Source organism: Mytilus californianus, unplaced genomic scaffold (genome assembly GCF_021869535.1).
Source record: "Mytilus californianus isolate M0D057914Y unplaced genomic scaffold, xbMytCali1.0.p SCAF_45, whole genome shotgun sequence".
NCBI lineage: Eukaryota > Metazoa > Mollusca > Bivalvia > Mytilida > Mytilidae > Mytilus > Mytilus californianus.
The window spans coordinates 994,855-1,011,647 of record NW_026262696.1 but is presented as its reverse complement, the minus strand read 5'-3'; the positions used below and the strand labels follow the sequence as shown (position 1 = coordinate 1,011,647).

Genomic DNA, 16,793 nt, shown 5'->3' with positions numbered 1-16,793 from the left:
CCATCTGTATCATTGCCAATTATATCAACATTAGCCTGACTGCACAAATCATTTTGTATTAAAAGTTCGACCTACCCAGAACCAGATTTCACACGCACGTGGAAGTTTTTACGATTAAAACTGAACCAGTTATAACCGTCGACTTTAATGCCTTTATTAATTACTGGTCAAATACGTTTTCGCAATTCCAGCAATATGCAAATTATAATATTTAAAACATGAATCTGATCAAGGCGAATCTAAAGATGACGATAAGTCGTCTAAAGTAGCTGTTATCTGAAGAAAATTGTTTAATTTTTTAACAGAAAAACACAACAGAAAGAATAATGCATTCTTTCAAAAGTAGGTGAACATTTTTACAGAAAGCATATACAATTGCGAAAAAGTTTGTATTTTATGTACTATTTTTAAAAATGTTCAACGATATTGGAATAATTCATTTAGTAATATTTCAGAAAATACAAGAGATTTTTTGATTTTCAGTTATAGTTGTAAGTTGTATGCAAAATTTTACCAATATCTGTGACATAACCCTTTTACTGTACATTAATGTAATTGTTGTGTATGTGCCTTTTGTTTTTGATATTAAAGTACTTTACTTTAACTTTTTTTTGTAACGTACTTGCATTTATTAATACTTTACATTTAAACTTTAAATATTGTTCATTTCGGTTAAACCTAGACACTACTCCCAAAACCTGGACTGTTCTCCAAAAAAAACCCAGACAAAGAAAAATTAATCCAATTTCCAAATGACCTCATTTACTTGTATTTGCACATTTTGGAAAGCATTCAACTTTTATATTACATTGTACCTTCGAATAATATGCGGAAATAAGAATTTGTTATAACATATACTAAAATACCCTTTTATATTTATTTTAAGCAAATCATCAGTGAAAACATATGACCAGAGACATATTATTATATGTCTATGGTATTATTATATGTCTATGGTATTATTATATGTCTCTGGTATGACGGAATCAAATTCGAGCGTCACTGATGAGTCTTGTGTAGACGAAGCACACGTCTGACATACAGAATTAGAATGTAGGACAGAAAGTCACAGGAAAAAAAGTCACAGACAAAACGTCACGGACAAAAAGTCACAGGACAAAAAGTCACAATTCAGTTTCGAGATTATATTTCTTTAAACAAGAAAACACTAATTTGAAAAATAAAATTTTTGTTTTTTCTTGAACTATTATATATGAAGCAACTTTATAATTAAAATTTATTCAATAAATATCAATAATGATCAAATAATTGTTATGAAAACAAAATGTCAAAGTGGCTTGGTACTTAAATGGCTTCATTGTGCCAAGAAATATATCCTTAGCATGATTAAAATTTAATAATTTTTCATTTATCAAGGCTTATGAACAATTTCCTAAACTTAAAAATGAATATATGTAATAAAAAGAAAATATTTCAAGATCTTTCTTTTAAATATTCAAACAATTGTCAACAAATTATTTGTGACTTTTTGTCCTATCAAATTTGTGACTTTATGTCCTGTGACTTTCTGTCCGTTTACCACAGAATTATAAGCCTGGTATCTTTGATGATAATTTTTTTATTACTCATTCTTCAGACCATTAAGGTGGTACCCAACACTACAGGGAGATAACTCTGTAAAAATCAGCTAAACGTTTTAATTACGTTGTATTGTTAAGGAAATATTAAGCTTCTCAATGATCAAAATTAGTGTTCGTCAAACTGCTATATAACCAATGAAATTTTTCTGATAAAGTGGTTGGTTCAAATTTTTTGAAATTTTTATATTTTTGTCAAAGGGTCAAAGTAAACATTTTGTCAAAATTTTATGAAAATTAAACGAGCCAAATTAATATTAGTCAAGGTGTTGGGTACCACCTTAAAGATCACAATTTTCCACATAAGAAAATGCCTGTACCAAGTCAGGAATGTGACAGTTGTTTTTCATTCTTTTGATGTGTTTGAGCTTTTGATTGTGCCATTTGATACGGGACTTTACGTTTTTAATTTTCCTTGGAGTTCGGTATTTTTGTTATTTTACTTTTTCGTGTATGAATTAAACATCTACTGTATATAAACTCATCATAGATACCAGGATTGAAATTTTGTATTTGCGCAAGACGCACGTTTCGTCTACAAAAGACTCATCAGTGACGCTCGAATTAAAAAAGGTTAAAAAGGCTAAATAAAGTACGAAGTTGAAAAGCATTGAGGACCAAAAATTCCTAAAAGTTTTGCCAAATACAGCTAAGGTAATCTTTTCCTGAGGTAGAAAAGCCTTAGTATTTCAAAAATTCAAAGTTTGAAAAACAGTTAATTTATAATTATGACCATATCAATGATAATTCATGTCAACACAGAAGTAAAATATTCATTTTAAAAAAATGCTAAATCAGAAATCTTAAAGAGAATCTGATTCACTGATATATTTTAATATGCCATATTGTACAAGTGCTATTGGTTAAACATACGTCTGAATCAATACAATGGTACGTTTATAAGTAATGTGTAAAATAGCCGTAAATCGGATTTGTTATACCTTCACACAATATAAACTTAAAATTGCCAATAAAAAAGTAATCCAATACGATTTGCAAAGCTTATGCATGTAATTGTGTTGATCTTGTTTCTTCCTATGCATGTTATATAATTAACTTTATACAGTGAGTAGAAGAAGGCGGTTTAAGGCAGAACATAATTTTTTTATTAAGTTGTCAATGAAGGGATTACAAACCGTCATCTGCTATGTACAACCAAAGACCTGATATTTAAGAGGACTTTCCCTCCAACATGACTGATACATCGCCATTACAATCATGGTACGTTTTGGTGTAGTGTTGTCCTTGTTCTTTTTGGTTTTTCACAGTAAAATTGGATTATCAGAATCTGGTAGAAGTAAGTTTTAAACTAAAATAGTGTTTTACATTTTTTACTATTGAAACCTAAAAATAGGACGGATGCTTCGTGCGAAGTAGTATATGATTACCACAGCACAGAGGCTCCATGAGGAAGACTAGTACATTGTACATATTGCTTAGGTTTTAATTTAGTTCTCTAAAACTGTCGTTGTTAAAGATTTTACTTTTCCTCATAAACTGTTGTTTAAATGGTTCTTTTCTGTGGCCAAGAAAGAAGTGCTCTTACGAATGATTTCAGATGTATTGCGCAATGCACAGCTTACGAAATCTACCGCCAAATTAATACACAAATTACACAAACATTAAGATAATTATGACATAAAACAACGGCTGACTATTTTCCTGGTGACGAATTCTGCACATGCATTATTATATAGTACTGGTTTAATATACATAGATACATGAAATATTTGATATTGGCGTATATTAACCAACAATATTTTTAAAGTCATATGAAACAAGTTTCTTGAAATTATAATGTTACAGAAATTATTGAACCAATGCATGAATATCATATAATTTTTCTTAATTAAAAATTTTGTTTCATATTTTTCATGTCGGGGCCTTATATAGCCGACTATACTATACGGTATGGAGTTTTTTTCATTGTAGAAGGCCGTACGGTTGCCCATAATTGCTTACATCCACTTCATTTGAACTTTGGTGGATAGTTGTCTCGTTAGCAATCATACCACAATATCCTTGATTATATATATATATATATATACATTGTATACTTACCTAAGTCCTCTAAGCACCTTTTCTTTACATTTATTACGTACCCGTAATGTATACTGGACAAAGGCCACGATGAGCATTGATCGAAAACTCTAGCTTCTAATTACTAGTAATCTTCGAGTTTGTTGCCAAAGTTTACCGGATCATAACATTGATAAAAAAAACCTAACACCTTCATCCAAGGGCAGTATGTTTTTATTATACTGAATGCCTTATGATTCACATGTGTACTAGTTTAGTATGGCGTTCATTATCACTGAACTAGTATATATATTTGTTTAGGGGCCAGCTGAAGGACGCCTCCGGGTGTGGGAATTTCTCGCTGCATTGAAGACCTGTTGGTGACCTTCTGCTGTTGTCTGTTCTATGGTCGGGTTGTTGTCTCTTTGACACATTCCCCATTTCCATTCTCAATTTTATGTTATTAGAAGGACAATTGTAAAAAAAATAAAGTCATAAATTAAGATAGTTTACTAATGACAACAACAAATGTAGAAATAAGAATCGGTAAACCTCGGCCGGAGCGGGTGTTAATTGTTCCGGATCGACAAACTTCGGGCTTAGCTGGTGTTAATCTTAGTCATAAGTACCCGTTGCTTATATTATCACATGTTGCTATGGGTGGACGGTGCTTATGAAAGTTTGTGAAAATTAACAAATGCCGGCCGTGTGTCCAATGAAATGAATGGACAATATAAGAAATTTGCATAAAGTATAATAATATATTTACAGTTATAGTATATTATAGTTTTATTCAGGCAAATTCAAGCACATATACAAAAATTCACAAGACAAGACAAGACAAATAATATATATATATATATATACTTTTAAAAAAGTATCATAATATATTTAAAAAACAGTGCTTAGAAAAAAGCCTGGGGTGTCCCATAAAAGCTTACATAGTATAGCTTATTTCCAATGGGGTCCCTTGTTTGAAAATATATAAAAATAATATTTCAATTTATGGTTAAATTTGACCTTCACCAAAAAAAAAAGAAAGATCAAATGTTTCTTAAAAAACATATAAACAATCTCCAGTTTCTATATTTCTTGCTGTTCTTTTTAATTGTTCTTTAACTGTAGTCTTAAAAGCAGATCTATTTGATATATTTTTTATGTTGGATGGTAGATTGTTCCACTCTTGTATAGCATTACAGACAAAGCTGTTTTTATTACAGTTTTTAATATTTGGTACAAAATAATTATTATGTGCAGCACTTCTTGTATTATGATTATTCAAATCAAAATATTCACATAAATACTCTGGAGCATGTCCATGATATATCGGTCATTTTCAAAAAATGTCGAATTTTCAGTACACCCATGCTAAAATTTGTATTTCTAATGGAAATTTCAGTTGTAATGGTTTAAATGAAAGCTTGTCGGATTTATGATTTAGAACATCGATAATAAACACGATTTACATCTATTTTGATAAGATTAAAATGTATTTAAGTCCGATTTTGGGGGTATTTGTGTGCGTACAGTGTCAAAAAAACACATTGCAAATGATTTTTTCCCGATTTTCTGATCGCCTTGATATCTGCAAAAGGGACTTTTTAAGAACGTTAATAATTACTCTAACGAAAAATCGAAGCTTCTTAATTATTATATGTAACATATTATCTACAAACTAAATTCAATCAGCGTACGGGAGGTTCATGTCCATCCTGTTACCGCTACTTAAATCAGCCGTGATATTGTTCTCCCTATGAATATCGAATCAGTCAATGTTGATTTCAAAAGTTCAAAGTTACCTTTACATTTAAAACACCACGTTTCTTGTACGACAGTGTAGAGAAAAGAAATTTTAAGACATTTAGTGAAAAAAAATAGAGGGTACTTTTTTCATGTCTATGCTGTTACCAACAATTTTGATTAATTACACCAACAGTATATTTGTAAAAAGTGCAATATCGTGTTGGAAATCAAATTCACAACAGAAAAGCATAATCACTTCACCAAAGGGAGTAGTCATTTCACAACAGCATTCAAAAATGAAGAAATTTGTCTATCCTGTTACTATGGTTGGTATGGTTACAGTAACAGGATAGACAATTGTAGACAGAAACGTCGTTAAAAAAATTATCTTAACATATAGTTGCAAAACGAATGAAATATTTCGTTGTTTTAACTCATCTTAAAGTTATAACGTCTTATTCTTCCCAATTAAGCATTTGCAGGTGCAATACTGATATCGGTAACAGGATAGACTTTTATATAGTGACATATCATAAACATACGTTCCTGTTACCAATGAAATAAAGAGAAAAGTAAACTAACTTATGAGGGATTTACTTGATGTTGGGTTTATTTGAAAGAGAGAAAAAAAATGCCGAACAATATGAATTGCTATCTTAGACTTGCATTACTGGTGGTAATTTTTACAACCTTTGAAAACCAATTTTTAGAGGCATTTTTCAGTACAACCTGGAAAATTGGCAAATAATCTATTATTTTTACAGAATGAATATATATAGAAGTTTATTCTCTTGAAAACCATCTAATTGGCTACGTAAAACAAGCTTAAAATTTTATCTAAACCTTTTTTTAATAACCCAAAATTTCTTTTGAAAATGGTAACAGGAGAGACAAAATATTGTACCACCTATCAAAAAATGTTTCAAGATATTCTTGTATGACATTATTAAGATTGCATCTTTTAACATGTTGTTCTTTAAGTACTGTTTCTTTTGATTTGCTTATGTAGAGGGTTGTTTGAATAAGTAACTTTTAATAAATTTTTCAATTTCAAAATTCGACATTTTTTTAAAATGACCCATATATTGAATACATGGTTTAACCAAAGTTGACTAACTCTATCTTTTACACATATCATATTAAATTTTGTCTAACATATCCCATGTAATTCTACTCCTTGAACCCAGACCAAGGATGAATCTCACCACCTTATTCTGTACAACTTGCAACTTTGTTGTCATCCCTTTGTCCAGACTACTATACCACGAAGAGCAAGAATAATCGAAATAGCATTGTATTAGAGCAGATGTGAGAGTCATCCTTGATCTAGTATCCAAACATTTGGCATTTCTATATAAAAATCTTAATCTTGCATTAACTTTTTTTTTATGATATTGGAAACTATTTGTTCACAGTTTAAAAAATTATTAATGTCAACTCCTAAATATTTGACACAATTTTTTGATTTTATAAGGTGATCATTACATTTGACCTGAAAATTAATATTTTGTCTAATCTTTTTTGGAGGTCCAAAAAGCATACATTCAATTTTTCCTAGATGTAAAGACAGTTTATTATCTACTAACCAGACTAGAACATTTTTCTAGAACTTTTCCCAATTATGTAGAAATAATATCTGGATTTTTATGAGTATATAAAATAGCGCTATCATCAGTATATAAAGTTAATTTACAGTCTTCATCAATACTGATTGAAAGTTGTTAAAGGACGGGTTCAAACAGAAAGATTTTGAAAGCAAGAGAAAACTGTGCACCTTACAAATCAGCATGACGTTGTCAGATAACAATACAAATACTATTTATTGATTGATTGATTGGTGTTTAACGCCACTTTCAACACTATTGCGCTATTTCGTGGCGGTCAGTTTTTATTGGTGGAGGAAGCCGGAGTGCCCGGAGAGAACCCTCGACCTTCGATAGAAAAACTGACGATCCTAGTCGATTAAGATTGGAGTCGAGTGCACCTGCCCCGTACGGTATTCGAACTCACAACCTCAGTGTTGACTGGCTAGTGATACAGTAGTTGGACTACTTAGAACACTCAGCCACCGAGGCCCCCAAATACGAATACTAAAAATGCAGGCTAAAAACAAGGCATAGGTAATTTAATTCAGTCACGTACCCGCGACATGTCGCGGGTGTGTTCTAGTATATATTTATACAGACTGATTCTGTTAACCCCATCCAGACCCTCTTCTAAGTACCCGCTTTATTTAATGGGAGGAATAAAACAATTACATTACATTATCATTTTATTATTTCAGGTTCCAAATACATATACGGATCGAGATGTGATGCATTTGCGGATATTGTCTTTGCCGTTGATGATTCTGGAAGTATTGGTTCCAAGACGAACTTTGATACGATGAAACATTTCATGAAAAACGTGGTAGGGTCTTTTTCAAACATTGGAGATGATGGTACTCGTTTTGGTTCCATGTGCTTTGCACAAGATGTCGTGAACCATTTCCATCTAAACAAGTATAAAACATGTGCAACTTTACAAGCCGCTATACTGAAACTTCCAATCAGGAAAGGGCATGCAACTGCTATAGGAACAGCTCTACAGGTAAATTATAAATAAAACAGAGAAAATCCCTGTATTACATTTTAAGTCGCCGAATTTCGGGGAAATAACCGAATAAAATTTGTAATGGGAAAAAAAATAATCGAAAATTCCGATTGTTTATTTTCTCATTTCCAGTTTCATTCGGGTATTTCACACTTTACACACAAGTTTTTTGGCTTTGTTAATTTTGGGCTACTTTTAACTGGACGAAATGGGCTGCTGCTCATGCAAAGTATGATAAGCTGAAATTGATATACATGTATATACATTTTAACCAGTTTTTTGCTTCTTTTTGATAATAACTATCGCTGTCAAAAGTTTTTAGCTGATTAAAATATTAAATGTTATTAAAATATTTGAAAAACACAGATTACACACAGTGTATACAGATGAATTTGTTCTTCCCGCTTGCTCTGTATTGGAAATGAAGAATTACGTCTACCTTTGTGTAGGAATTACATCCTTGAAATTTAAACGATCATATGATCTATTGAAAAAATAAAATTCCATCTAAAATGTTTAATTTTAATAAATAATAATAAGATAATTTTGTTGATTTTCGTTCATTGAAAACATGAAAATGGTTTACAAGGTTTGAACTTGAAGAATGCATAAATTAGGTCGTTAGTTTTCTCGTTTAATTTATTTTAAATTTGTCATTTCGGGGCCTTTTATAGCTGACTTTCTGGTATGGGCTTTGCTCATTGTTGAAGGCCGTACGGTGATCTATAGTTGTTAATTTCTGTGTCATTTGGTCTCTTGTGGAGAGTTGTCTCATTGGCAATCATACCACATCTTCTTTTTTATATGAATAAAATCACCTTCAAACATCATACTTACTACCGTTCTTTGATTCGTCAAGACAAATCTTCCTACTTTGATTACTTCCCTATTTCATGTATTAAAACAAAAACTAAACGAAAAAAAGAGTTCAAGTGTGACTACAAGATTAACAGCAGAACAAAACATAGCACAAGGACAACGATGTCCAACCTTAAGGGAAATAACTCTTACATAAATTATAAAACCAAATTCAAAGTCGGTAATATGAAAAGGAGCTTATGATCAGTTTTAAATATATATATTCTTTATTTTTTATAATATTTTTACCCTTTTCATATATATTATTGCAGAGCAATAATAAGTGCTTCTTTGTACATATAAAATCTAAATTGCTTGTTTCTGAATCCTATATATTTATTTCAAAGTGTATTACATCGTTATGTGATGATTTATCTGAATAACTACATGTGTCTGAACTAAAACTTATTCCAGTATATAAGGACTGTGAGTTTGTCAGCCACATACAGCAGATTTGCAGCTACGAAGATAGTAATAATGTTCACAGACGGCGTCAATACTAAAGGACCAGACCCCAAAATAGAGGCACAGAAACTTAAAAACAAAGGCGTCTTCATTGTAGTTGTTGCTATTGGAAACCGTGTTAACCTACCAAACTTAAGGATGATAGCATCCCGAAGTGATTTTGTATTTAATCCATCAGACTTTAACCAACTTAGAGCACTTCTTGTACGGTTAATGCGACTTATTGGCCGAAGTACGTATACATACGTTTCACATTTTACTTACTTAGTTTCTTGAGCAATTCTTACACGGTGAATGGAACTTAAAAGCCGATGTAATTACACACATTTCACATGTTATCTACTTAGTTTCTTGAGCACAATGAGACTTATTGGCCAAAGTACGTACATACATTTCACGTTTTACTTACTTAGTCTCTTGAGCACGTTTCGAAGTTTTGTGTTAACATGAGATAGCATGGCTATGAGTATTTTCTGTTAATTTAGTTTATAAAATAAATATTCGTTACACTAAGGGTTTTCCTACCCCTAGGCATAGATTTCTTTAGCCGCATTTAACATTACTTTTGGTGATTTTCAGTTTAAAATGCTCTTCAACGTCGCATTTGATGTCGCCTTCCAACTGTTTTACAATAAGCGTCACTGAAGTGTGTCGTGTAGATGACACGCGCATCTGGCATACCAAAGTATAAGCCAAGCCTGTTAACTAGCTTACTTCATTTATTGTTAAAACTGATTCTTTCTCGCAGTAACCTTATATATTATTGAAAAAAATGTACTATTACAAATGGTCCCTTGTCGAAACATCGCTGTTTATGTCATTTTGATTTCTCTAGTCTGGGAACAATTTGTTCTTTTGTTGTGCTGTAACACTACTGGCCCAGGTTAGGGGAGGGTTGAGCGCTCACAAACATGTTTAACCCCGCCACATTCTGTATGTGCCTGTCCCAAGTCAGGAGCCTGTAGTTCAGTGGTTGTCGTTGGTTCATGTCTGTCATATTTGTTTGTCGTAAATTATATTGTTATAAATTAGACTGTTTGTTTCTCAGTTGAATTGTTTTAATTTTTTTATGTCGGGGCCTTTTATAGCCGACTATACGGTATGGGTTTTCTGCTTTTGAAGGCCGTACGGTTTGCCTAGTATTGATTACATCCACTTCATTTGAACTTGGGTGGATACTTGTCTCATTGGCAATATATACCACATCTCCTTATTTTTATATTAAATTGCGGAACTGGTCAATAAACAAAATATGCAAACATTTGCACAAAGAAAATCCATATTTTGACCTTCTGGTTTCACTAGTGGGGCATATCAGTTAAACTCTTCCGAGGCATCTGACTTTGCTTCCGTTTTGTTTTTGTGTGGATTCGTGTTGGTTAATGTTTGTGTCATCTATAGCGTTTTGTAAACTGCTGTTTTTTTGTTTGTTTTGGGGATTCTGTTGTTCCATCTCTAGTGTTTTGTGTAGCGTTTTGTAAACTGTTTTTTCTTTTCGTCTTTTTTTTGTCGTTTGCCATTGTTCATTTTTTTCTTCGCCTAATGAATTTTGTATTGTTCCTTATATTTTCTGCCTTTTTTTTTTACATATATAAAACATAGTTTTGCATGTTATTTTTTTTTTTTCAATAACACAAACAAATAAAATGAAAAAAACAAAACGCCAGACAAAACTGCTTTTCATATCCAATGTCCAACTAATTCCCTAATTGCACAAGAAGTTAAAAACACACCTTACCCAAAAATTAAAGGCATGTTTAAACACATTATAACAGCACAGTGTTTGAACTTAAAATACACTGAGTATACTTCTATGAATGTTCTTTGAAAAAATATCTACATGAATTTCGTCTTTTGCTTCTGTATTTTTTTATTCATTCACATATGTAACGTTTTGTGTAAACTCTTAATTTGTAGTTAGTAGAATAGGACATCGTGGACCACCTGGACTGCCGGGACCGCGGGGACCTAGAGGACCAGCTGGTCCTGCCGGATCAAGAGGTCCAAGAGGACCAGAAGGTAATTTATAACAGTTTATTTTACTTCTTTGTGCAAAACATAAAACAAAACAACATTCAAACATGCTATGCAAATATGTATTAACAAAAACACCGACTTACGTGGTAAATTCATACAAAGGAGAGTTCCTTAAACCCGACAAAAATCATATGCTCGACTATATTAACCAACAGAACGAATGGAAATTGACTGTCATAATCCTGACTTCTGAACAAAATGGTGGGTTAAATCTGGTTTTATAGCTAGCTGAACCTCCCACTTGTATGACATTTGTTTATTGTTCCGTTATATTGACAAAATTGAGTGTGCAACCCAAATAGACATAATTGGTAAATGTGACCATAATTTTGATCCAGCAGGCAAAACTCTATAAACATACACCACAGACATACAAACACAGCAGAGTTAAACATTCAAACGAACATACAAATAAGTCTGACAAAGACTCCACAAAAAGGTTTTTGTAGTTGATAGTACATACAGTTTTGTAAAACATAATTTCACATACACTAATATACTTTCATAGATCACGTTCTCAAAGTACTGAATAAGTCAATATTGTCCTCTTTCATTACTTGTAACTGAAAATGCATTTCATATGTGTTTTATAGGAGCGAGTGGGATGAAGGGAAAAGTAGGCAAAGTAGGTAAGTCACGTGACGTTTATATATCTATTTCTAAGTAAGTTATGTCAAACACTGATGTTTTAAGATTAAAGAAAAAATTATTTCAATACTAATTAGCCTCTTCATGGGGTTTTTGATTATGTGATTACTTGGCCGTTTTTATAGTTATTATTTGATTACCAGACCAAATATTTCATGATTATTTCATTATCTGATAATCTAGGACTGTATTTTTGATTATTTGATTATCTTGTTTAAAAAAATAATTAATGATTATGTGATTATATTGGCAAAAAATTTGTGATTATGTGATTACTTGGACACTCCCATGAGATAAGATTCAGTACTAAAATTCAGTTTTACCGATTAAAACAATAAACCTCTAAAGTATTAGTGGACTATAGAAGCAAGATAATATAATCTTTGGAACACAACGAGATCTGGTATGATCAGATAATACAATATCGATGGTATTTTTAATCGTAGTATATTTGTTTCACATTTTTTAGCTAATTAATTAAGAATTGGATGCTTCTTTTTGTAATTTTTATTAGGGTGTAAAAACGTTAACACCGAAGCACATGTTGTATTCGAAAAACGTGTGCACGATCAACGCTTATACAACCCTATAAAATGACCAAAGGAAGCATCCAATTGTATGCTACAACCATGAAATAAAGTGTTATATCAAATATTTCGTGTGTTTCCTGTGCATTGTTGTGACGATGTCGCGGGAAACATGTGCTGTCATGGATGTTGTATTTATACGGAAATAAAATCTAATTTTGGAATGACTCTACATTGTTGTCAGCCAATCAAATGTCCGGATTCTTATGAAACATACATGTTATGTAATTATTTGATTTTAAAGTATGTGCCGTACTTTGGCTTTTTTCTGCATCGCCATTTTCTGTTCTATATTAACAAACCCACTCCCAATCATATAAAGTCTGTCAATAATATGAAAGACATGTTTTTAGCACATGCGTCACATTATTGAATGCATTTTTTTTCAATCTGACTGTTGGGTAATTCATATAAAAATAAGATATCCTAACGGGAGGGATTGTGCTTGATTTTCATATGATGAAGACATAATCTTTCAATCAGTTTAGCTGAGGTCTGGAGCTGGCATGTTAGTAACTGCTAGTAGTCCTTTGTTAATTTATGTACATGTATCATAGTTTCTTTTGTTACCTATTCTGACATCGGACTCGGACTTCTTTTTAACTGAGTTTTACTGTGCGTATTGCTGTTTATTTGTTTATTCGACATTGGCTAGATGTATAGGGGGAGGGTTGAGATCTTACAAAACATATTTAACCCCGCCGCATTTTTGCGCCTGTCCCAGGCCTTTGTTAGTCTTGTATGTTTTTTAATTTTAGTTCATTTATATGTTTTCGAGTTTAGTGTGACGTCCACTTTCATTGAACTACTCTAGTACACATTTTTGTTTAGGGGCCAGCTGAAGCCCGCCTCTGGGTGCGGGATTTGTGTTGAAGACTCATCGGTGGCCTTGGGCTGTTTTCTGCTCTTTGGTCGGGTTGTTGTCTCTTTGACACATTCCCCATTTCCATTCTCAATTTTATGTGGTATGATTACTAATGAAACCAATATCCACTAGAGACCAAATGACGTTGATAAATGTATAAGCAACTCCCTTTTTTCAATAATACAATATTGGATGTACAATGTAACACGTCTTCTGATTGGCTGAAAGGTTTTTGTCTCTCAGCTCAAAGACATAATTTTGTCATGTGACCGTGATGTCTTCAACGTTTTTTTCATGATTTACTCCTTAAAAATAGAATTTAGAATTAAATTATGAGGAATGACTGTAAAAAATTTTTCTGTCTATTCGAAATAACCTAAAAAATGTGGTGCACACTTTTAAATAACCCGCTACGCTATGTTATTTCTTCATAGACATCTCCATTCCTTAATTAAGTAAAACATTAAAGCGTGTTCTCATTAAATAGTTAAAGCAGAGAACACATTGTTACATATGTAGCATACTAGATCATACTAGAGTTGGTTATGTACACCTGGCAGTAGTACGCACAATCTGATTTAGAGTAATATAATGCACGCATAACTTCTGTCACTTGTCTTTGTAAAAGAAATACTAGTATACCAGGTATATTTGATTGCTAGAGACACGTGCCTGTGAGTTCAACATTAATATACATGTGTTGCTAAATTGAAATCTACATAAACCCATAATTGTGCACAATAGTTTGATAATAATTACTTTTTTTCAGGATCACGAGGAATAAGAGGAAAACCCGGAGGCCTGGGAAAAAGAGGTAATGTTAGAAGAAAATAATTTAATATTATCATTAGCTTCAAAATGTATATCCACTGAATTGACTCAAACTCTAAATGTTGATTGTTAACATACTAAGGAGTATTATACGAGAATTAGAAAAGTCATTCCGGAAACAATTAACAAATATTTTGGAACTGGGCGTTTTCTGATTAACTATCGATATAACCTTGAGGATTGGCAATTGGGCTCGTTATGAAAATAAACAGATAAAAAAATACCACGTGAACATTAATAATGCCGATTTTACTATTTGATTGCATAAAGCTAAAATTAGGTGATCTAGTGATAATATATACCCCCTTTGCAAAAAATTCCTCCTTAACAGTAAATGCTAAAACCAAACTTCAAATTCAACGTGACCTGTTTAAATGTTTCATAACATTGTGTTAAAAGATAAAAAAAAAATGTCAAACGGTACTTTCCTAATCACTAATAGGGAATCCAAAAAAACAAAACAATAATTTAAGTATCTAAGGGAAATAACTTTTGGACATCAAATGTCAAAACCATCCGTGTGAATTGACTGTATTTTCGTTTTTGGGGTACGCAAAAAGAAATTACAAATAGTTCTTTAGATTTTGAAATGGCAATATACCAGCAAGCAGACTACATTGTTGGTTAATTATTTAATTTCTAAGTTAAATTCATTCCAAATCTATAGTTTTTCGTTAATTTGCGAAAAAATAAAAATAGTCTAATATTTAATACCAAGTAAATAGCAGAAAGAATAATTATTGCAAACTCCATCAACAAACTTTTCAGTCTTGAAAATTGCCCACAGATGGACGAACGGGCTAGACACTAAAAGACATGTTACCACACTTTCATAAAAATATAATTCTGTGCATATGAATTAACCTTTTCACTTCTATATAAAAGTCTTAATATTTCTGCAATGATCAAATCTAAAGACTTGCAAATGTTTTCTAAAATTGAGAATGGAAATTGGGAATGTGTCAAAGAGACAACAACCCGACCATAGAACAGACAACAGCAGAAGTTCACTAACAGGTCTTCAATGCAGCGAGAAATTCCCGCACCCGGAGGCGTCCTTCAGCTGGCCCCTAAACAAATATATATACTAGTTCAGTGATAATGAACGCCATACTAAACTCCAAATTGTACACAAGAAACTAAAATTAAAAATAATACAAGACTAACAAAGGCTAGAGGCTCCTGACTTGGGACAGGCGCAATTACAAAAAATTACATTTCTGTTTGTTCTGCATTGTCGTTAGATGATCCAACTTATCAAATTTGATGGATAATTGTAATTGTTTGATAAGTACCGTATTGTCTAAATAAGACGAAGCCGCATAAATAGAACAAAAGCTAAAAACTAAAGATTTGAGCAACGATTAACATGAAAGATAAACAAGATGAAGTGAAATCGCATTAAAACATTTCGACACAACAAACGACCTTCATCAAGGTCAGTTCTTTTTTTTTAAATGTGATAAAACCATATGAGTTTTTGTGTGTGTTAATTTTCCTTAAAAATTAACGGAAATAAATCGACACATTTAACAAGATACGTATGTTGTATTTTTAGCTCACCTGGCCCAAAAGGGCCAAGTGAGCTTTTCTCATCACTTGGCGTCCGTCATCAGTCGTCCGTCGTCGTCCGTTAACTTTTACAAAAATCTTCTGCTCTGAAACTACTAGGCCAAATTAAACCAAACTTGGCCTAGATCATCTTTAGGGTATCTAGTTTAAAAAAAATGTATCCGATGACCCCAACCATCAACCAAGATGGCTGCCCAGGCTAAAAATAGAACATGGGGGTAAAATGCAGTTTTTGGCCTATATCTCTGAAACTGAAGCATTTAGAGCAAATCTGATATTGGGTAAAAATGTTTATCAGGTCAAGATCTATCTATAAATTTTCAGACGCATCAAACAACTCGTTGTTGGGTTGCTGCCTCTGAATTGGTAATTTTAAGGGAATTTTGCAGTTTTTGGTTTTTATCTTGAATACTATAATAGATAAGAGATAAACTGTAAACAGCAAAATTATTCAGCAAAGTAAGATCTACAAATAAGTCACATGACCAAAATTGTCAATTGACCCCATAAGGAGTTATTGTCCTTTAAAGTCAATTTTTCCTAAATTTTTGTAATCTTTTACAAAAATCTTCTCCTCTGAAACTACTGGGCCAAATTAAACCAAACTTGGTCTAAATCATCCTTGGGGTATTTAGTTTAAAAAATATATCCAATGATCCTGCCCATCAACCAAGATGGCCGCCATGGCTAAAAATAGAACATGGGGGGTAAAATGCAGTTTGGCTTATATCTCTGAAACTAAAGCATTCAGAGCAAATCTGACACGGGGTAAAAATGTTCATCAGGTCAAAATCTATCTCGGACGCATCAGGTTGCTGCCCCTGAATTGGTAATTTTAAGAAAATTTTGTACTTTTTGGTTATTACTAGTATCTTAAATATTATTATAGATAGAGATAAACTGTGAACAGCAGCAATGCAGGGGTTAAAAAATCCACTAGCCCGACGCCCGGGACTAGACTTTTACACTTCGGGCAAT

The 16,793-nt window shown here is 32.3% G+C and overlaps 1 protein-coding gene across 1 annotated transcript in view; it reads left to right on the top strand.

Moving 5' to 3' along the window:
• The window catches only part of LOC127699947 (uncharacterized), a 43,371-nt gene that overhangs the window by 16,015 nt on the left and 10,563 nt on the right, over positions 1-16,793 (top strand). The window contains exons 12-17 of the mRNA XM_052203321.1: positions 2,803-2,895; positions 7,645-7,949; positions 9,225-9,507; positions 11,193-11,294; positions 11,906-11,941; positions 14,182-14,226. Coding sequence (XP_052059281.1) covers positions 2,803-2,895; positions 7,645-7,949; positions 9,225-9,507; positions 11,193-11,294; positions 11,906-11,941; positions 14,182-14,226 — 864 coding nt within the window. The remainder of the gene's footprint in view (positions 1-2,802; positions 2,896-7,644; positions 7,950-9,224; positions 9,508-11,192; positions 11,295-11,905; positions 11,942-14,181; positions 14,227-16,793) is intronic.